This window comes from Periophthalmus magnuspinnatus, chromosome 13 (genome assembly GCF_009829125.3).
Source record: "Periophthalmus magnuspinnatus isolate fPerMag1 chromosome 13, fPerMag1.2.pri, whole genome shotgun sequence".
NCBI classification, from domain to species: domain Eukaryota; kingdom Metazoa; phylum Chordata; class Actinopteri; order Gobiiformes; family Gobiidae; genus Periophthalmus; species Periophthalmus magnuspinnatus.
This window is the reverse complement of record NC_047138.1, coordinates 26,708,717-26,731,569: the sequence shown is the minus strand read 5'-3', so window position 1 is coordinate 26,731,569 and position 22,853 is coordinate 26,708,717. Positions and strand designations below refer to the sequence as shown.

Here is a 22,853-nt window from a genome sequence, read left to right as displayed (position 1 = left end):
TTTCTTTTCACATTTGAGATACAAATAAGTGGCTGTGATTGGTCCTAAAGTTTGATGTTTTTCTGATGCTTTGTACCCCATTTAGGCCTGTCATGATAATCACTACATCGATCATTTTTTTGGGGTCAATATTGATCATGGGTGTTTTTTCTAATTTTCTTTCTAAAATAACAAAAAAGTACAAACTTTTTTTGTTATTTTTCTGTACTATGATAATAGTTGAGCTGCTTCTGACTCTATTTATTCATTGCAGCTCATGTTTAACCATATTGTACATTCCGAATATTTTGTTTCCCTTTTTCTAACTACATTTTGTACTCTCTACTCAGGTCCTTATGGTTGAAGTGTGTGTTGCTGCTGCTCTGTGCCATGCCTCCTGCCATGACAGACCTGGTGGACATTTGGGGGGCACACTCGCCCCTGTCCGGTCATGCTCCGGCCCACATCACCGTGGACTTCCTGCTCCCCACCGGAATGTACATCCAGATGGAAGTGCCGCGAGAGGCTACTATACAGCACATCAAACTGGTCAGTACATGGACTAATTATGACAGTAGCTCTGTACATAAACATAATTTTTGGAGTGGTCTGATCCACTGGCCCACAGGTTGGTGGTGCGATTCCAGCTCCCACAGATGACTGCTGTCGTTGTGGTCTTGGGCTAGACATTTAACCCACCCTGCTCCCAGTTTCTGTGTACACTGGTGTTTGAGTGTGAATGGGTGTAAAGCACTTTGAGTGCCTTGAAGGTAGAAAAGCTCTATATAAAAGTATGACCATTTACTATCAATCTAGTAGTGAAGTGTGTCTATGGTAAAATTCCACCATGGACAGGTACAGCAAGCAGCAGCTATAAAAAGTTATGTTCTTTGTTGTATTTGGCAAAACGGTAAGGAGGTTATGGGTTTGACTCCACATAGTGTATGTCTTTGGGATGATTGGGACCATATTTTTGGGGATAGGGACATGCCACCCATGCAAAACATAAAGCTTTTAATGAAATGTTACTACTATGTAACATTGTCCAGTGAAGGGTCCGCCACTTGCTGTTTCCATATAGATGTTTTCTATGCCTGTAGTGTTGCACATTATGACATTAAAAGTCCTATATTACACAAAATGGACTCTTGCGACCTTTAAGTCATGCTGTAATGTTTTTACCTCATCCAAAACATACCCAGTTGAGTTGTGTTTTGTTTCATTCACACATGTTTGAATAACCCTACATTCTTCTTCCGTCTACATCTCCTAAGCTCAAAATGCTTTGTTCCACCTTGTGATGTTATGAAGCTGTAGTTTTCAAATTAACATCTACCTTTTACCTTTAGTATGGTAGAGATGGGAAATTCCAGAGCTGAAATCATCCAAATGATTCTAGTGAAGTACTTCCTGTATTACCACATGACACCACAAGGTGAAACATACATTTTCAGTTTGAAAGAAGAACTCAGCCTAAATATGCAGGGTTTGTGTGTTAAACATCTGTAAATGAAACAAAACACAACTCCAGGTATGTTTGTGATAAGGAAACAACTTTATGATATAGATCAGAAAACAGTGTAATACAGGTCCTGATATTTTTTTTTCAATTGCAAATATTTAAAAAACGTGCATTCTTAGTGTGAGCAGGGTTGCCTCTCCACAGATCAGGTCTGCAACTTGATGTATAACTGGTGGCATCACCTGCTTCACTCCAAAGAAATATAGATAAATGTAATGCCATACTGAACATTTCTGCCAAAGCAATAACATATTCATGGAGATAAGCAGTAACTGCGGCCCTCAGACCAATTTTTTTTGGCCCTCAAGCTTCCAGGTGAATTGGCCTATATTACTTTAAACGGTACTTTTTACTGTATATTTCTGAAAATCTTCTTTAACAAGCCCTTATCAAATATTTAATGTGTCCCATTGAGTATGTAAGCATGAATAATGGTCTAGCGGTTCAGTCTAACTTGTAATAATAACAGATTTGAAGTATTCACTGTATTGGTGACCAGTCTATGGCCCTCAGTCGGCCCTCGGCTTTGTCTGTGATTTTATATGTGGCCCTTCATGAGAAAAGTTTGTACACCCCTGCAGTAGGTGGAAAAGTTACACAGCGCATCTTTAAATGACATTAAAAAAATAAATAAATCACATGATCTTTTTGTGCTTGAGAAGACATCTATACAACATACAACTAAAGGCATTTTCTTTTTTCTTTTACATTTCAATCCATTGTCTTAATTCCCCTGACAGATATAACTGTATATCCCCAGTAGCTGTTAGACGTTCCCTCAGCGTTTTGTCAGACTGGCTTCTGTCGCGGTGAGCTAATTGTTTTTGTTTGTCGCTCTGCCTCAGCTTTAGCTCATGACATCATGCATGACTGGGCTGACCCTGTGAACCGGAGGTCACGCCGTCTCAAGGGACTTTTGGACATTTGGGACTATAGTGGCATTGTTTCTGAACATGTTTGCGTGTGAGAAAGTTTAAAAAGAAATACTGCTCTTATTGACTGATTTACTGTTATAGGGTTGGTACTATAGACTGTACGAAGAAGTGGACTAAGGGAGTGTGAGGTCACCCATAGTGTTCGACTCCAGTCAAATGGAGTTCATCGAGGCTAGCAGTTATAGGGGCGAATTTGGAGCCGAGTTCCACATTAGGAATTATGACCACAAGTATCATAGCAACCAAATCGCCAATCCAGAGAGAAGCTGTTGAAGGCAACGGCCCTTCCTGCCTGCAGTTCTGGTTTAGCAGGAAGCTAGTGCTTAGCAACTCTGTGAATCAAACCTGATGCTCAGGGAAAGAAAGCGCTTGATATGTCTGTTCTTAATGTTCACATCTTGATTCACAGGCAAAATAACAAAATAAAAACCCCAGGATGTAGAATTGGTTAATATGAACATTTTAAGACCAAAATGTAGCACTCACTGCAGCAGTTACAGAGAGAAGGGTGGCAGTTTTTCAATGTAAAGTGAATTTGAGCCACAGTCGATGGAGCCAGAAGCCCGCCCATGATCACTTCCTATTTGGAATATGGCGGCTAGCAGGTTAGGTACGTCCATTTATATATACAGTCTATGGTTGGGGCAAAGCAAGTTGCATCAAAATATCTCAGTAAAGCTCCTGGAAAGAAGAGATTTTTGGATTGGAATAAACTGTTAGTTGTGGTCACATGTACATGGTAGTCAGTTTTTGTTTCCCACGTGAGAGCTTTTATATCTGTAGGGAAATGAAACGGAGGTGAATACTCCCATTTCATTACTTTAGCCTCAGGTGAGTTTTTAGTTGGAAATGTGTACTTTACAAACAAGATGTGCTCTGTGTAAGATACAGACACACACTAGTTTAGGGCTGGAGGCTTTTAGTAGTTGATAAAATAATTGTCATACATTTTGATTGCTTGACCAATTCATTCATTGAAGATTATCTTTTTTTTTTACTATAACAGAAAGGAGAAGGACTGAAATAGTATAAATATCACACCTAAAACTCACAACTAAGGGTGTGTTGATCACTCTTGGTCTTGTTAGGTCCTGCTTTGAGCCCAGTTCTGATGTAAAATTGGTTTGGTCCTGTTTTAGTCTTGGGTTCAGGTAGTTTTTTTTACTAATTTTGATGTGGTACAAGTGTGAACGCACCCTAATGCTATTATTAAAAAGATACACTAATTGGAAGTATCGATACTGAAGAAATTACTTGAATAGGACAAAAAAACATCCATATCAAATCATCTTAATCTCTGTCAGAACTTGTATTGTTAAATAGATGAACAGCATTTATCTATGGGAGCTTGAAACGCATCGCCAGTCTGTGGGTCAGTGCATCCGCTCAACCAATGATATTTTATGTCGAGAGTGGGAATCGACCTGCCAACCAAATGCTCTATCAACTGAGCTACTATCGCCCCCTTGTATTAAGACCACATGTTAATATATATAACAGAAAATGTTACTGCTTTGTGTTGAAAATAACATTATGTTGTATAAAGAGTGAGTTGATTTTTTAATGTCATTGTGGTATCAAAATGGTTATCAAATATTAAGCCTTGGTACGTTATAGTAACCTTTGTAGGCTTGTATATACATGTTTTTCTGTACTATTATACTTTCACAATGTTGTATTTTTAAATCCTTATCATTTTGTGTCTTAACTACAGTGAAAATAGTTCTGATATTCTAGTTCAATTGGTTAGATTTAAGTCTATTTTGTATATTATTTTGTATATTATACATATTTTTGTTATTCATCGTGTTGCATATTTTTATTCTTCTCTGGAACTCTGGAATTTCCCCATTGGACAAATAAGTTATCTTAAAGTCAGTACATTAATAATATGTACAGTTATATTTCAAAATCATTAGCAACAAGCATTAGTATTGATTAACCTTCATTTGCATTGAGTAAACCAAAGCTATAAAACTCCCATTACCAAAGGCTGAGGTGGTTTTTGGTTTAACCTTTTACACAGTGAGTTGTTTTGTGTGTTACAGCTCTTATGGAAGCAGGCACAGTCCTTTCCTCTCTTCTCAGCCCTGGGGGAGATGGAGAGCCACATGTTTGAGTGTGTGAACCAGGAAGCCGTGCACGAGGAGCTGGAGGATGAGACAAGACGACTCTGCGATGTCCGACCCTTTTTACCGGTCCTTAAACTCATCACGCGCAACTGTGGCAGAGCTGAGAGACTGCTGGACTCAAAGATTGGGGTGCTCATAGGCAAAGGTGAGCAGCAAAATCCAGCTCTGTTTAAAGCACTCTTCACTACTTTGCTTTGGGGTTAGCTACAACAAAACAGTATACAGTGGTCCCTCGCTCTATCGCAGTTCACCTTTCACAGCCTTGCTGTTTCGCAGATTTTTTTAGTGCAATTTTGCATGCTTTATTTTTATTTTTTTTTATAGCGTATGAACACGCATTGTGTTCTGCATCCTGATTGGCTCGAGCATTGTAGACCATTGTCACTCACTCTCCTCTATGCCATGTTTTCTGTACAATACGGAATGCTTTCAGCCAAAGTTGCAAACATACAGCACTTCAGAGTCACAATGCTAGCGATCAATGTATGTAAGTTTTCTCCCCGACAAAACCCACAATGTTAATGAAACTTTCTGCACCAACAAATTTCAGAAAAGCTTTTGAATACCACTGGAGTGGAGGCATACGTTTTACAGCCTTAAAACATATATAATAATTGTAAAAAATAAAGCTGACTACTTCACAGATTTTGCCTGTTGCGGGACCACTGTATAGTAAAACTTGAGTGGCATAGTCAGAAATGGTCTACAGAACACACTATAGCAGCAAGCTCATCCATCTCCATAGAGAATGTTCCAAAGTATGGTTTTAACTTTCTTTGTCCATGCCCTTGACATGCCACCTCTAGAAAGTTACATGTGATACCTTTAACTTGCATTTACTTGTTTTAACCAGACACCAACCCCCTTCTGCCTTCTCTCCTGTGTTATCTCTAAACCATGTAAGTCCATATTATCAGTCTTAACCAGGTCATATCAGGGCTCTGTGCTCTCTGTGTTAAGTAAGGCTCCATCAGCACATTCCCACATCCCCACACCTGGTCTATCTGTCTGGCTCCTGTCTCGTCTCCACAGCCTGATACCGAAGCGTGAAGATTGTCTTGACAAGTTTCTGATAAGTTTCCCATCACCTGTCAGTTTGTGTTATCTTCTGTCAAGATTCAGCCTTTTAGACCAGCAAATATGATTGATCCACATCACTGAAAACCCCACTCAGCCAGGGGACTATTAGGTCTAGGAGGTTGTGCCGAAATGCTTGTATGCATGTTTGTATGTATTTGTCAAAAATGTAACACAGTACAGTATGTAACTTTCTGGAGGTGCCATGTCAACTGCATGATTTGATGGACTTTGATGGAAATACTTTGAAAATACTTCCATACATGCTTTTAGAGGACTAGAGGACGTTAGCTTGTTTTATACATAATAAGATTTTATTGTTAAAAATGGTTACATAACATGTTTTAACCGTACATGACTTAGAATTCCCTTACCAACTTATGGTAAGGGAACACCATTAAAACATTGTTTAAAAAGTCATAAAAGATTATTTTGAACGTATTTTTCCACTTTTCTTGCCAAGGTTCTTCTTGATTGGTGTAAAACTATAATTTATATTTACAAAAGGTGCTATCCCATCCCACTTTAAATCTCCATTGGTTCACTATTATACCAACTCAGAATCAAAATCCAGTGTTATTACCATCGTCAATTAACAAATGTCACAAACTAGGAACTTGCTAGGAACTATGATGTAATAAAAATAAGGGGATGCATTAAAATAAGGTTAAAAAAAAAACTGACTTTGGTATAACTGTGAATCTGATGCTATTTAGCCACCCAATCCCAAGCTCTACTGACCTGTTGTTGTTTGTCAGGTCTCCATGAGCTGGATGCTATAAACGACCAGGAGGTGAAGGACTTCCGCAGTAAGATGTTCAGACTCAGTGAGGAGCGGATGCAGAAGGTGCAGATGATGAGCTGCACTGAGTGGCTGCAGACGTCTTTCTCCCAGCAGCCCGAGACAGGACCAGGACCAGACCAAGTCAATGGGGTCTCTGACCGAACCACAGACCTCAAAGTCACCATACACTTCGACCTGTCACAGGTGGGGATCTTATGGGATCTGTTGTGGAAGAAGTACACAGCTTTGTTAAGTAAAAGTAGAAATACTCAAGTAAAAGTATCACGTGAAAGGTATTAAAGCACCAGTTTAAAATGTACTTAAGAGTAAAAAGTAAAAGTATTTCACACAGACTTTGCAGTCTTAAGGTTTCAAATGTAGTGATTTTGATAAAGATCTTCTTTGTATATTTTTGTTTGCTCAAACTATGAACTTGTTGAAAATTAAACCCATCAGCAGCAAACTTCTCAGCAGCTCTCAAACAATAATAAAAATACTTTCACTTTTCACTGCAAAAGGAACATGGTATACATTATAGTGCATAACAAGATGAACACATCTGTGTGCCTTTCTAGGTCACAAGAAAGGCATACAGTTTACAACGCGCATTTTAAATATCCACAGACATTGACCTAGGATAAGAACTAACAGAAGAATCCCATGCATTCCAGATCATGTTTGTAGAGGTCTAAACTACAGTTACAACAAGATCCTTCCCTAAATACACAGGATACTTTGTTGTGTGGAGAGGACCTTCTGTTAACTAATTATTAACTGATCGCGATATGTTGTGGACACAGGTTAATGAACAAGATCATATTTTACTCTCCAGTGTCATATTTAACACAAAAAGATCAAGTTTATTTTCACAACTACAGGATTCTACTACCACGATTTGGTTGTTGCTGAAAAAAACACCAACATTTTTGTTGACTATTTAAAATTATAAGTCAATTCAATTTTATTTATATAACACATTTAAAACAACTTAAGCTGCCCAAAGTGTGTCACATAAAAAAAAAAAAAACGGGCAAAAACAGATATAGATTATATTATAAGCTCACAATTCATTTTTTTTTTTTTTTTTGTATTAATTGCACAACTCCAGTATAGGAAGTATTACACATTGCATTATCTCCCCCATTCTCTTGAACACCAAAGTAATTTTCAAAAACTACTCTTCTGTACTGGGTTCAAAGGGGATAATTGGCAAACGTAAATCTAGTGCAGCATTTTACATGACTAATGTCTCTAAATAACACTGGGGTAATACCTCCTTGTTTTGAGTGGCAAAGTGGCCGTGTGACTTCTACACCCCACACACAAACCCTCAAACTCTTTCAGCTCTTGTTTTTGGACACTGTACAAATTTCACATGACAGAATCCAACTTTTGGGTCATGTGGCAATGCAAAGTGGGTCAAAACCATCAGAGAAATTGTGCCACTACCACTGCTCAGCTCCTGGGACCAAAATATGATTAAAATGGACCTCTCTTTCTCCATCGCTCCTACCTCCACATCCTCTCTTTCTGTCTCTTTTCTCTCTCTCTGTCTCTCGCTCTCTGTCTCTTACTCTCTTTATCTCACCTTCTCTATCCTCCCTCCCTCTTTCTCTGTCTTATCCCCTCTGCCTCCTTCTCTCTCCCTCTCTCTCCCTTCCTCTTCCTCCCCTCTCTCCACTCTCTCATCTACCCTCCATCTGCCTGTTATCAAAAATAAAGTCATTTAATAATACTACAGCAGCTGCTCAGGCCTCTGTAGACTCTGTGTATCTGCTTTGATCAACATCATAAAAATAAGCCTGTGTGATAAGGCCATCTGGCCAATCATCTCAGGTGGACAAGAACTGGAAGTAGGCCTATACAAGAAAAGTTACTTAAGAAAAAAGCAGTTAAAAAACAGTTAAGCCCAAAAGTATATATAACCAACTAAGATACATTTTGTTTTCCTTCATAAGTATCATCTGAGTAGACAACAAAGGAGGCATTAACACTTACAAACACCACTTTAAAGTTGGGACTGAACCAGGACTAGAAAAAGGCCTAATCTAAATCGGGATCAAACCTGGACATGTGACGTGTGAACACACCCTCAGTGTACATGTTATCTAAAAGGCTTACATGGTTTTCATTGCAAGAAAATCCAATTATTTTAGAGTTTTAGGGCTGTACGTTTAATCCTGTATGCACGCGCCAGGAGGTAATACGCCCAAAAGGAGCCCCTGGAAGTTGCGCTCAAAACTTACGCTCGAAAAGTACTCTCGACAATTATGCACAAAAGTTACACAGTAAAACATAAACGTGAAACTTTCCTCCCTTCATCCATGCTCACGACCGTTCAGCCCTGCTCCAATAACCTTGTGTGTTATCAGACCATTTCCACATGTTCCTCTGTCCATCTGTGTCAGTGCGTTTCTGTGGTGCTTGTTGCTGAGTCACCGCATATACACAGACACACACACAGTTGGAGAGATTTTGAGGATTTTGAGCTTTGAAGATGTAGACAGACTAATAATAAAGGGCCACTCAAACATGTGTGGATGCAACAAAACACCCAGCTTTCGATATCCATCCCTACGTGTATATTTTCTTCAGCAATATATCATACTTCAAAATGTGTTTTCGTGACATGCCTAGCCATATCACCCAGTCCTGTTTTAGAGTAATTATTTAAATCCCAAATAACGTCCCCTCTCTGCCTGTGTTGTTTAGGATTCTGCCAGTTTGAAGGTGCCGCTGACCTGCACTCCTTCTGAGCTGATGGAGATGGCTGTGAAGAAGTGGCTGACAACACACGGCTCCGAGGAGGAGGCCAGCAGGTACTTCTTGAGGATTAGCCACTCTCTGGAGTTCCTCTGCGGAGACCACCCTTTAATCCAGTACAAGGTCAGTAACTATGGAAACGTCCTATCTTATGTTTCCCTACTTTCTCGATTCATCATCTGAGTCCCATCCACTAAGAAGAAAGAGCCAAAGAGGAGAGAGGGAGATTATTTCCTACTGGCTTTCTCTTTTCTGTAGATATGATTGACAGCTGTGGAATAAAGGATTCAAGGTAACATTATTGAGACATTTTTCAAAAAACTATCAGTAATTGATAGTACATGGGGTATGGGTTTAATACAATATAATCTTACTAACTTCTATAAAAAAAAAAAGTGTTCGCCAACACAGTAGAGGATCAGTGGTTTAAACCTTGTCCTACTGGCCTGCTGTTACAGTTGGACATTTTTTCCATAAATCATATTACACTAGGCAGTTTATTGTGACATTGTGAGTGAAAAGCTGGCAAAGTTCCCAGTCAAGATTGAGAGAAAGCCAAAAGAAATATAATTTACACCAAATGTTGGTTTTTTTTGTGTGTTTTTTTTAATACTTTTGAAAAAAAAAAAAAAACCCAAACCTAAGCCACTTTACTTATGACATTGGATATAGTTGTATTTATGCTCTGAATGTCCTGTTTCTTGTGCAGTACATCCGGACATGTCTCCACGCCAAAGATTCTCCTCACCTGACCCTGGTCCACAGTAGCACCATCAAAGAATTATTTGACAAGGAGATCTGCGCCATCAGAGCCGTGGTCAGCCGCAAGACCTGTACCTTACCTCTACCTCTACCTCCCAAAAGACGCCCCACGGTAAGGATACTTTACTCACTTCATTTAAATGGTGACATTTCTTTGCAGTTAGACATATTTTAGGTATATTATATATATATATATATATATATATATATATATATATATATATATATATATATATATATATATATATATATATATATATATATATATATATATATATATATATATATATATATATATATATATATATATATATATATATATATATATATATATATATATATATATATATATATATATATATATAATATATAATATATAAATATATATAATATATAAATATATATATAATATATATATATATATATATATATATATATATATATATATATATATATATATATATATAGTTTAGTTATCCAAACACTGTGCTTAAAGATGCTGTACCCGTATTTTGGAGAAAAGTTTACAAGATACACTGCCTGTCAAAAAAAAAAAGGTCATACTCTAATATTTTGTTGGACCGCCTTTAGCTTTGATTACAGCACACATTCACTGTGGCATTGTTTCAATAAGCTTCTGCAATGTCACAAGGTTTATTTCCATCCAGTGTTGCATTAATTTTTCAAGATCTTGCATTGATGATGGTAGAGTCTGACAGCTGCGCAAAGCCTTCTCCAGCACATCCCAAAGATTCTCAATGGGGTGAAGGTCTGGACTCTTTGGTGGCCAATCCATGTATGAAAATGATGTCTCATGCCCCTTGATCCACTCTTTCACAATTAGATCCTGATGAATCCTGACATTCTCATCTTGGGATATGCCCGTGCCATCAGGGAAGAAAAAATCCATTGATGGAATAACCTGGTCATTCAGTATATTCAGGTAGCTGACCTCATTCTTTGAGCACAGACTGTTGCTGAACCTAGACCTGATTAACTGGAGGAGAGTCGTACCTATTTGCTTAGTTAAATCCAGGTGGTGACTTTTTTTTTTTTGGCATTGGCGTGTACATTGTATAAGCAGCTCTCGAGGTCAAAATAAGTCAGCTGATAAAGCTTTTTATTGTCCGATGATCAGGAAGTGCGGATTAGCATGCTAGTTGTTCTTAGCTTTACTATCAAAACTCCACACTGGTCTCTGGGAGCTGAGAAAAGCAGTTATAAATGTATTGTGTTGAATAGACAGGATCTTCGGAATGCACAAGGTAGATGAGGAATAACTTTGGGCCACTGCAAACCTTTTAAAATAGACTAGTATTCGTTTTCATGCGTTTAAAAAAATCAGGTACAGCACCGTTCAAACTTTGGTCTGGGGGCAAATTTAGACCTCAGATTAATTTTTCTTGGCCCTCTGGCTTCCTTATGAGTTGGCCCACATTAACCTGAAAAGCTCTTTTTACTGCAAGTTTCAAATTATCTGCCACAAAAATTTATGTTTTGGAATGAGACAGACCTGATGGTTCCCAGACTGATATAAAAAGGTTCTATTATGAACGATTCACACTACTGCACATCTGTCTGTTTGTGTTTAAGGGGCCCATATTACACTATTTTCTAATCTGTGTTATAACGCTGTTTCCTCATCAAAAATGTATTTGGAGTTGTGTTTTCTTTCATTCTCACATGTTGAATGAACACACACCTTAACTAGAATCATTTGGATAAGTTTATCCCTGGAATTGCCAATATCTGAACAAAAGGTAAAATGTAGCTGTTAATTTAAAAACTACCACTTCATTACATTGCAAGGTCTAACAGTGCATTTTGAGCTTTGGAGATGTAGACAGACTAGTAATAAAGGTTTAGTCAAACATGTGTGAATGAAACAAAACACACCTCTAGGTATGTTTTTGAGAAGGTAGCAACATTATAACATGGCTAAAAACTCACAAAAGTCAATTTTGCGTAATATAGGACCTTTAAGCCAAATCGGAACTAAATAAAAAAAACAGACTTGCATCATTTTTGCAGATAGGCTGCTGCTACTGTCTATTCACATAATTCAGTTACAACAATGGACTCTTTCTTTTTTTGAGCCACCTGCAGAGCCGAGCAGGTGAGGAGGACCAAGGAAACAAGTGCCACCTGTCCTTGATAATGTGTAATTCAGAGAGGCAGGAAGAGCCTTCCATGCACTGTAAAAACAAAAGGGGAAAAATGTATCTTTATTAATACAATGGACTAATACTGACAATTTTAGTTTAACTTTTGTATTGGATTACTCAACTTATTTCAAAAGATTTCTAACTAATTTCAATGCATTTTTGTTATTACTGTCATTATTATTATTATCATTACTATGTCATCTTAGTTTGTTTTGGGTTTTTTTACTTTTTAAAATAAAAATTTAATTGGCAGATCGTTTATCTTACAATAAAGAAAACAAATGTCTTGAATTTCTGAAATAGGTATGAATAAGTTTAAATAAAAATAGCTAAGGATGGAAAGATAATGTAATGTACTCTCTTTACTAGTCAAACATATATAATTTGACTTGAAATACAAAGATTGCAAAAATATGTGGTTATAAGGATCTAAAGTAGTCATAATCATGCCTATAATCTGTTTTGAAATATGAAAACACTATATTCAAACAAGTCAAATCATCTCCACTAAACTGGTAGTAATGAATAATGATTGTAATTATTGAGGGCGATGATATTTTTAGAGTGCATTGCAGAGAGCGGTCCCTGGCTGCATCCCCCAGGTACATGATGACATCACTGGTCTCTGCATGTGAACTGTTTAAATGTCAGCCTCATTTAATTGGCCTGGGATTTAATTGGTCGCTGTAGAGGTGGTCCCCGGTGGAGGGGCTTGGGAGGTTCAAGTGATGAGAAATGTTCTACAGACCAGTTTTGGTTTTTTTTGTTTTTTTTAATCAAAGCCTCAATACTAATCAATAAACATTTTATCAAAGCGAGATGCTTAGTTGAAAAGGATCTACAGAGCCTGCCTGATGACCTGCACGAACAAATATACTAATTTGTGGCTTTGAATTATGATTTCATTCCCACAACATGTAATTCCACATTTTAGCCAATTTGTACCCACACTTTAGCCAATTCCTTCCCATGAATTAACTTAGAATTACTGAAATCCTGTGCAAATCAATGTTTTTTCTCAAAATTGTTGTATTTTAAGCCTAGATTAAAGTGTGGTTATGAATTGGCTAAAGCGTGGCTACGAATGGTACCCAAACTTTAGCCAATTCGTAGCCATGCTTTAGCCAAGTTACATGTTGTGTGAACAAAATCGCAATTCTAGGCCACAACTTTGTATCTTTTTTCACAGGGATTATCAGGTGGGCCCAGTACATATCAATATCACTAAAAGAACCAATAAATGGTGTTACCAGTGTTACCCAAAACAAATGCTGCTGAAATTGTAGTTGATGATTTTTTTTTGTAGGATTGGAGTTTGATCATTCACACCTGCTCTATTAAAAAAAATGAATATCTATAAGAGGTAAAATTACTTGTAATGTTTAAGCAGGGCTGTGCAATTCATTTTAACTGAGATAAAGATTCAGTTACCTGAGTCAGTTTCTTTAATGCGCATGTCTACAATTCCTGTCAGTCAAAGAATGTGGTTAGGAGCAGAGTTCAAGGAAGAGTATCAAGGAAGAAATTTTACTTTTTTTTTAATGGCAGTAGTTGGAAGTCTGTATTATTTGTGTTCAGGAAATTAATACTAAAGCCATTTTGATTCATTTCAATAAGAAAAAAAAAAGTTATCTAATCAAATTTGTTTTTGTTATATTGCCCAGCCTTAAGCTAAATTACCTTGTAGCCAGTCAAAAATAACTTGAAACAATTGAAATCTTGTACATCAGAAGCATTTAAACCGGTCTAACCTATCGTCCGTGAATATGCTTCTTCTTGGTCTTGCATCATCAGAAATCAAGCCTGGACATTTTAATATTAATGACTTGACGAAATTGGATACTTCCTTTACACAGATAATATGTTTACTTTTGGTAATGCAATATTAAGAAACAGATCTGGAAGGATGTAAAATGCAGAGACACAGGCATTTCCACAGATAACAGCATACCACAAGAGAGGTACGAAAACAGGAAGTCAGAACTCTGTTGCTTGTTCTGATTGGCTGTCTGTGGTCATGTGACTGTGTTTGTCCTGCTGACACTCACAAATCTCCTGAGTGACATCACTGTGACCCTAATGACCTCATGTTTGTTTGTGGTTTGAAATTGTTTGACAGTGTTTTTTATTTTTTGCGCTCTCAGAAAATATTCATTTGGGTTTTACTCTATATCCTACAATGAGAATCTTAAAACAGCTTTAAATGTCTAAAAACTAATGTGTGGCATTTGAGCTATATATATTGTTGAGTGAATGTTATTAGCAATTCTAAAGTTTACCGGAACTGTTTGAACTGTTATTAACACAAAAATAATTCTTAAAGGTACACTGCGTAACTTTTCTGATGTCTGGTATGCCACCTGCTTATCTCCATGGACATGTTATTTCTTTGTTTGTGATGTTCCACAGTTGAACATTAAACTTAAAGATTTGCTTATATTTTAATACATTTTTATTGCTCAGTATATCTTCACCTTGGAGTCGCCTCTCCATAGAGGTGCGACTTGGCCTGGTGCCATCATCTTTTGGTCTCCATGGAGATGAATATGTTTAATCCCATACTGTGGAACACTCTAGGCAAAGCAATGTGAGGAAAGTCAGGCAGTGCACCTTTAAGGATGAAACCAAGACTAAACCAGGTCTAAACAGCGATACATTTCAAAAAGGCCCAAAATGAGCATGACCGAGAATATGAATACAACTGCCCTAACACTGCAGAAAACCAAATTCTACATATTTTTTTAAGTTACCGTAGTTGATTTTAATAATTTAACCTTTTGTATTGTCGCTTTCTCCTTTAGCAAAGCCAAACCTGTGTGTGGGAAGTATCGAGCCCATTCAAGATTGTTCTAGTAAATGCAAGCAAGGTGAATGCAGAGGAGACAGCCAAGGTAAGTTTCAGCATTACACTATTTCATCTGTGGAACATTACAAGTGTTTTCATATACAAAGAAATAATTCAGCAAATAAATGTATGTTTTGTTGAATGTAAGGTCAAACACAATTCACATCTGTTTTATATTATGAAAAGAAGTGTCTTTCTTAAAACTGCGGATAGTACTTAATCATTACCAGAATGAAAAACACTTGAAATGCAAAGCTTCAAAATAAAAAACATCAAATGTCATTATCTCATTAATGTTTAAATATATATTAATTGCTCAATGAATTAGGTGCCATTTTAAAATTAACATAATAGTAGAATTTAGTAATACAATTGGTGATAAAAAGCTAATTCTGTTTTGCAAAAGAACTTAAGTTATCTAGTTATGATCCCATACATGGTTGTGATATCCTCTGTAACCCAGTATATAACCTCCTTCAGAGGTGAGTACGGTAGTTAAATTTACTTGAGTTTGAGTTGTCCTTTTCAGAGTACTTTTCTAGCAGCAAACTTTTACTTAAGTAATATTTTTATTGAAGTAACAGGTCACACAAGCTTTATGTCGACAATGTGAAATGATTTAACATTTGTGTTTCTTGCACTGCTCCTTCAGATATGATTTAGTTTGTCTAATTTTTGTGTCTATAATTTGTAAATGCCAGATTTTGTACAGTATTTAATCTTTTGTCCTTCAAATTATATTAACTTATTTATTAACTATTTTGAAGTAACATCACTCTCACTTGAGTACAGTTTTTGAATTCTTTACCACCTCTGACTGCCCTGCTGTCATGTTGTACAGGTGCAGGTGAGGGCGGGGCTGTTCCATGGGGCGGAGCTTCTGTGTAAACCTGCAGTGAGCAGTGAGAGCAGCGGCCGCTCGGAGCACACCTGGAGAGACAGTACCTTAGAGTTTGACATCTCTGTGAGTGACCTGCCGCGAATGACCCGCCTCGCCATTGCCATCTACGCCGTCATGGACAAGGTCAAGAAGCAGAAGTCCACCAAAAACACTCACATCAACAAATACCAGACCATACGCAAGTCCGGCAAAGTGGTAAGAAGAGATCAGTTTAACCTTTATATTTACTTCAATCTTGGATGACTGTAGCTTTAGGAAAAATGCATTATGGCAAAAGAGTTGCATTAAAGTTGCACTATATAGCATTTCTGTTGGAAGGGCCCCAATCAGCTTGTCTTCATGGAGATGTTATTGCTTGTTCCACAGCATGGCATTAATCGTGTGTCAAGTGTAGGCAGCACCACAGGGCCAAGAAACAGATCTGTGGAGAAATAAGAATACAGATTATGGCCTGCCTTACGCCAGAATGATAAGTTCTAGTTTTTTCTAGTTTTTATTTTAAGTTTGACTGAAGTGTCACAACAGCAAAACAAACTGAAAAAAAATGATTTTGTTAAATCCAGTTGAGCGAAAAACACAGACCCTTCCCTGTCCACAAATGCACAAAAATGGTCCATATTTCTGCTGAAATAGGCGAAAGTACGTCAGTCAGGGTCACCATGTTTGTTTTTATTTCTTTGGGCGCTTCACCTTTGGTCCCACTAGTGGGAAGCTGTGATCACAGCAGGAGCATGCCCAGATGTATTCTCCTGAGTTTGTGAACTCACAACCCAGTCCATCTTTCTCTGCAAGGTTAAATAGAATAGACTGTTCATCCCTGTCTTTTCTACTAATAAATATTTTGTTTTGTGCAGCTCTACCCTATTGCCTGGGTCAATACAATGGTGTTTGACTATAAAGGTCACTTGAAGACTGGAGACATCATCCTTCATTGCTGGTCTTCGTTTCCTGGTAAGAAAACCGATTTTATGCATCTCGATTATAACATTAATGACCTCTTCCTCTCTTCCTTTTCCTCGCTGTCGTCTTCCATTTCAAATCGTGTTGTTGTATGTCCTGAACAGATGAACTTGAAGAGATGCTGAACCCAATAGGAACAGTTCAGACAAACCCGTATACTGAGAACGCCACAGCTCTACACATCAACTTCCCTGAATACTTATCACACTCAATTGTCTTTCCTCCGTTTGACAAGGTAAGGACCAAGTGAGAAATTTAACAGTTTTGAGGAAATCACAACTGCAAATAGACATGCCCCGGGTTATCACACTAATGGATAAACCAAGCACCAAAACACCTTTTTTTATACACTAGGCTCCAATTAAAGTTGCAGTATGTAACATTTGTGGTATGTTGCATCCTGCTTATGTCGGTGATATTATTGCTTTGTCTACTGTATAAAATGTATCTTTTAATTTAAATTTATACTCTGAAACAATCCTGGCAAAGAAATAACATCTCCATAGATCAAGCAGGCGATGAACCCCCATCAGAAAAGTTGCATAGTAAACCTTTAACTATAACTACGGCTGTTTGTGGTCATAATAATATCAGATTTGTTTTGACCTCTTGCCAACTAACAGATATTCTGGCACATTTCTGACACATTTGAAGAGATTTTTTTTGCAGTTTTATCTCTATCAAACTGTCCTTTTTTTTTTTTTTTTTTTTGGTCATAGCCAGGAGGTGCCACATACTCTCCATAGTGATATATCAGTTTAATGCCATGGAACATTCTTTTTATCATGATAAACAATATTATTGGTGTCCTGTCACTACCCTATATCATTTTTAATTGTTGATACTAAATGACTAAACTTGACTAGCCTTTTGATTTGGGCTCTTCGTGGTATCTGTGTCACATTAACAAATTTTAAAGTGCAATATATTGCTATATATAGAAGTCATAGAAGTTTGTAAATCCACTTTCTACAGCTCAAATATCATTGAAGTACAGAAGAATAACAACAATTTCACCACAATGCAAAGAAAAAGTACTCACGATATATATTGACTCCTCCGAAGATATTTTTATGTCATATATTGAATGAAAAGGCAATGTAGTAATTATCATGACAGCCCTCCTCGGAGGCTTTCCCTGCTTTATAATGAGAGCAGGTGATTATGTTGGAGCTGAGGCTGGTGAAGTGGAAGAGAATGGAAACACACTCAGGTTAATGGAGCTTTTAGGATGAGGCTCTTCTGTGTTCATTCACGTCGAGTTCATGTAATGTATTTTTATTTTTCAGATTCTGGAAAAAGCAGCAGAAATTGCCCGTGCAAATGACTGTGCCCCAATGGTGAGTGTGTAAATACAATAATAAGCAAGAAAAAGTATTCAAGTATCCATGGGTTTCAGAATGGTGAAAAGATTGGACTATTGCCATTGACAATTTAAAATGAAATATTATGGTCAACCTTTCACCATTAACAATGCATCTTTTTAATTCTTATACTACCCACATTTTCATACAAAAATAAAATAATAAATAAAACAGTGTTTTAGCTAATGTGGAAAAAGTATGCATCCATTTTGCACAAACCCACATATGCAACTGGTAGCACTTGAGCTTAAGGCCTGCTTTGCAACTCAATATCATACTTTTCCTTAATACAGTACAAATATGTCTACTCCCCCAAAGGATTTAACCAGATTTAAACTTTAAGACTTTGCTTTCTCTCTCCGCACCTCTCACTGGGTGTGTAACGTACAGCTACTTATGTAATACAGTGTTATGCGCAGGGCAGGTCTGAACGAGACCTGTTGCTGTGGAGAGCATTTGAAATCTGGGATTAACACGGGATTCTGCACAACTTTGTTTCAATTTCAATTGTAGGCCAACACGTGCGTCATTATGAGCTTCAACTATGAGAACTTCCTCAATGGTTCCTGTAATCATGCTGCGACCACTTCTTGTTGGTTATTTTAAGATGTGTATGAGGCATACACATCCCCATTAATCATAACCTGGTAATGCATTTCTCTACTTTAAATGCATCATTTAGAGAGAATACAGTTGGCTTAAGTTTGGAAATTATCTCTGTCATGATGTAGTAATATGGTCTAATACACTCATGCCCTCTGGTGGTCATTTATACCATCTACGACTTCGTGGTAGGCAAGGCAAGGCAAGCTTATTTGTATAGCACAATTCACACACAAATTAATTCCAAGTGATTGCAATACAGAATACAAAGGATATTAAAATCACAATACAAATCAAAACACAAATAATCACAAATAAGTCATAAAATCATAAAATGATTTTATCATATTTGTATCTTTTAATGCATCATAAAATGAGCATTATAAGAGAAGAGTGCAGAATAAAAAGGTTTCAGCCAGATGCACAGCTAAATGGAATTGTTTTTCCAGCCTGGATTTAAACCTTGTTCATTGTCGTAACCAACTATTGTTTCCTTCTCATGTAACCCTTTACTTCTTTTTTAGCTTCATATACTATAGCGTTCTGGTGTAAGGAAAGACACCCAATTTCTTGTGGTTGTTTATTTTCTCAACATAAGGGCTACTGTAGGCCATAACGCACGTCGAAACAAGAGCGTAACAACGTCAGTCTCAACTCAGATTGAGACAGCTGTTTCCATTCTCCAAAACAGGCCAGTAACTGACAATAGAACCTTCACATTAACCAAGTATCACATTAGGCAAGTATCACATATTAAAGCCGTTACATTAACAACAACACATAAACAGTACAAGAACAACAAAAGGTGGCAACTCTGTGATACAGATCATTACAATATTATTGAAAGAAAGGAAAATGTGTTTTCAGAATACAGTGTATTTCATGTAGTTTTACTCTTTTTTTTTTTTTTGTTTCTTGTTTTTAGTTTTGTGTGTACGAGTTGTATTGACATCCAGGCACCTAAAAATAGCTCATTGATTAACATAGAATTATTTAAAGTGGAATATATAATGGGTGCACTTTTTAAAGTGGAACTAAACATTAAATCCACTTTTTTGCTACTCAATTGTGTGCATTGTGTTTTAATAGCATTATCTACTGTTCCTGATCATTTTGGGAGGAACTTAAGTGCAAACTAGTTACATTTACAGCTTTCTATTCAAAAACGGCTTAATAGAAGTGTGTACTGCCTTCATGTTCAAGTAGTTAGTGACATTGCACAGCACTGCCCCTATTATAGCCATATGTTTTTGGCCTCTACTCTGACAATGTTTAAAGCCAGGTTCAAAGCAGTTCTTTTTAACTGTGCCTTTGACTGAAAAGTTTTTATTGCACTCTTCTCTTTTAATGTTAATTTTATGATTATTTATGTTTTGATTTGTTGTATTGTGATTTTAATGTCTTTCTTATTCTGTAAAGCACTTTGAATTACTTTGTGTCCGAATTGTGTTATACAAATAAACTTACCTTGCCTTTTCTACTCCTGGCTTGATCTGGCCTGGTTCAGAGTTTAGTTTATAATAATAATAATGTAACTTGATTTTATGTGTTAATTTCAGAGCCGTGGCGGTAAAAAGTTCCACATTGAGTTAAAGGAGATCATGGAGCGGGACCCTCTGTCTCAGCTGTGTGAAAACGAGAAGGATTTGATCTGGACACTCCGTCACGACTGTCGGGAGAACTTCCCTCAATCACTGCCCAAACTGCTGCTGTCTGTAAAGTGGAGCAAACATGAAGACATGGCACAGGTTACACAGATTTACTTTTTGTTGTTATTAAATATTCAAGGCTCATTTCCATCTGCTGTCCCTAGACAGGTTGATGTAATCATAAAACAAATGCACACAGTGAAAACAATACACCAGAGAGACAATACAATAAAACAAACAGACATAAAGAGATGGTCAGTCTCAAGATCACAGACTTCGATAAAGTGCAAGGTGAAATTGCTAAATAACCCAGCTTATATAGTGCTATTCTACAATATATTGCATGTGGCCTGAAAGGTAAAATTCTTTAGTATATTGCATATTGTCCATAAGTAAAATATTGATAAATAATTAATTTATAAATAGTATATTGCATCTTGCCCATTGCACATTATAAACTATTGTACATGATCACACACCTGTGTTGACCTGAGCCATGTCTTTAAATGGCCTTTAAAGGTAGTGAAGCTACTCAAATGTAACCCCCTTGAAAATAATAGATTTGTATGTGAACATCTGTCTCCCAGCAAAATAAATTGATAGCTGTATCATTGAAAAAAAACTGGCCACATTTGCATGCACTTAGACGACAGAATTTTAAGATTAATAGGCAAATATTTCAGATCTTACAGGTCTGTTGTAGTAGGTCAGAATGCAGAAGCAAAATGATTTCTTAAAATTCTATACACCAAGAAAGAAAATCTATTTATTTTATATTACCTTTTGACTACATAAAGATAGACACACAGGAGGAGTGATAATCTGTTTACCTCTTTGAATGAGAGGGCCCATTTGTGAATTAATCGTAAAAAATTGACATTTATTCTCACAATATTATTATTTTTTGTATTATTATTATTATTATTATTTATTATTCCACTAAAATTTTGTATTGTGGTATTCCTACTATGGCTAGATCAGTGAAATCAGCCACCATAATCATCTCCTATGTACCCATTACTGTACCATCACTATCTGTCAGAAGAAAACAACACTGTATCAAATGTATTTATAAGAGGCTACTTCATAAACTACCTGAATATCTCACTTGCTTGTAGAACATTGAGACAGGAACTTTTAATACAAGATCTCATGATTGTCCAAGTCTAAAAACTGGCTGCACTAGAACTGTAATGGGGGGAAGAAATGCTTTTGGTTATTTTGCTTCCCAGAAATGGAATACATTTCAAGTACAGCCAAAAGTGGATACACTGGTGCCACAAATGTTTTTTTAATATCCTGGTGATAAACATTTATAATTACACCTGCTCCTGTTTTTAATGTCTCAAATGGACCTATGTAGTTGTTTAGTTTAGTTTGGGTTTTTTTTTTTTTTCATTTTTCTGTATTTGAACAGGGCACCCACGAAAGAGAGTCTGAGTGCTCTCATTGGGCTCTCCCTGTATAAATAAAGATGAATGAAATGAAAATAAATGTAGGGTGATGGTAGATGGCCTTCACCAGCATCAAGTGTGGGAAGTGATTTAATAACTCAATCATAACATCTCAATATTTCTGTAATCATAAAATAAAAATTTGCCATAGTGAGAGTCTGAATGAATAGCAGTAGTTTCCATAGTCTTGAATCAGCGTTTTTGTTAAAATGTGAAAATTGTGTTATTGTCTGTGTGACAGCTCCAGGCCCTGCTTCAGATTTGGCCCAAACTGAGTCCTCGAGATGCTCTGGAGCTCCTGGACTTTAACTATCCTGACCAGTATGTTCGAGAATACGCTGTGTGCTGTCTACGGGACATGAGGTAGGCCTATTTTATTAAGGAACAGGAGCTGGATTTTAGTTTTAAGATGTAAGAAGAAGCACTCTATATCTGTGCATATGTAAAATACTTGAGTGTTACTTGGCAGTGGTGGAAGGTAACAAAGTACAAGTAGTAAGGTACTTAGGAAGAATTTTTAGGTATCCGTACTTAAGTACATTCTACAGTGGCTACTTTTTACTTTTACTTTGCAACATTTAAGAGCAAGTATCTGTACTTTCTATTCCATTACATTTTTTTAACAGGACTGAAAAGTAAAAAGTACTTTTCATATGATTTAAAGTTAAAGCTTTGGCTTTGAGCAAACTTTTTTTTTTTTTTATCAATGTCACTACATTTAAACAAACAAATTAACACTTGTGTAAGACTTGTGTGAAATACTTTAACTAGTACATTTTTAAACTGTACTTTTACTATTTTTTTTTCCATGTGATACTTTTACTTGAGTAATTTTTTTACCTCTGTATCTGTACTTTTACTCAAGTAACAAAATTGAGTACGTCTTCCACCACTGCTTGTGGGTGATGATTGTTTCATTTGATGCACCGATCAAATTATATGTCTATTGTGCATTGGG

At 36.7% G+C, this 22,853-nt stretch overlaps 1 protein-coding gene across 2 annotated transcripts in view; it reads left to right on the top strand.

The window, feature by feature from the left end:
- Positions 1–22,853, top strand: part of pik3cb (phosphatidylinositol-4,5-bisphosphate 3-kinase, catalytic subunit beta) — a 109,427-nt gene that overhangs the window by 70,432 nt on the left and 16,142 nt on the right. Inside the window, exons 3-14 of one of the 2 annotated variants that reach the window (XM_033977288.2) lie at positions 330–528; positions 4,485–4,713; positions 6,404–6,633; positions 9,142–9,315; positions 9,902–10,066; positions 14,921–15,010; positions 15,806–16,060; positions 16,720–16,816; positions 16,930–17,060; positions 18,115–18,165; positions 20,352–20,540; positions 22,137–22,258. In XM_033977288.2, coding sequence (XP_033833179.1) covers positions 370–528; positions 4,485–4,713; positions 6,404–6,633; positions 9,142–9,315; positions 9,902–10,066; positions 14,921–15,010; positions 15,806–16,060; positions 16,720–16,816; positions 16,930–17,060; positions 18,115–18,165; positions 20,352–20,540; positions 22,137–22,258 — 1,892 coding nt within the window. In that variant the 5' untranslated portion in view covers positions 330–369. The remainder of the gene's footprint in view (positions 1–329; positions 529–4,484; positions 4,714–6,403; positions 6,634–9,141; positions 9,316–9,901; positions 10,067–14,920; positions 15,011–15,805; positions 16,061–16,719; positions 16,817–16,929; positions 17,061–18,114; positions 18,166–20,351; positions 20,541–22,136; positions 22,259–22,853) is intronic. The other variant, XM_055226210.1, reaches the window with a different exon arrangement.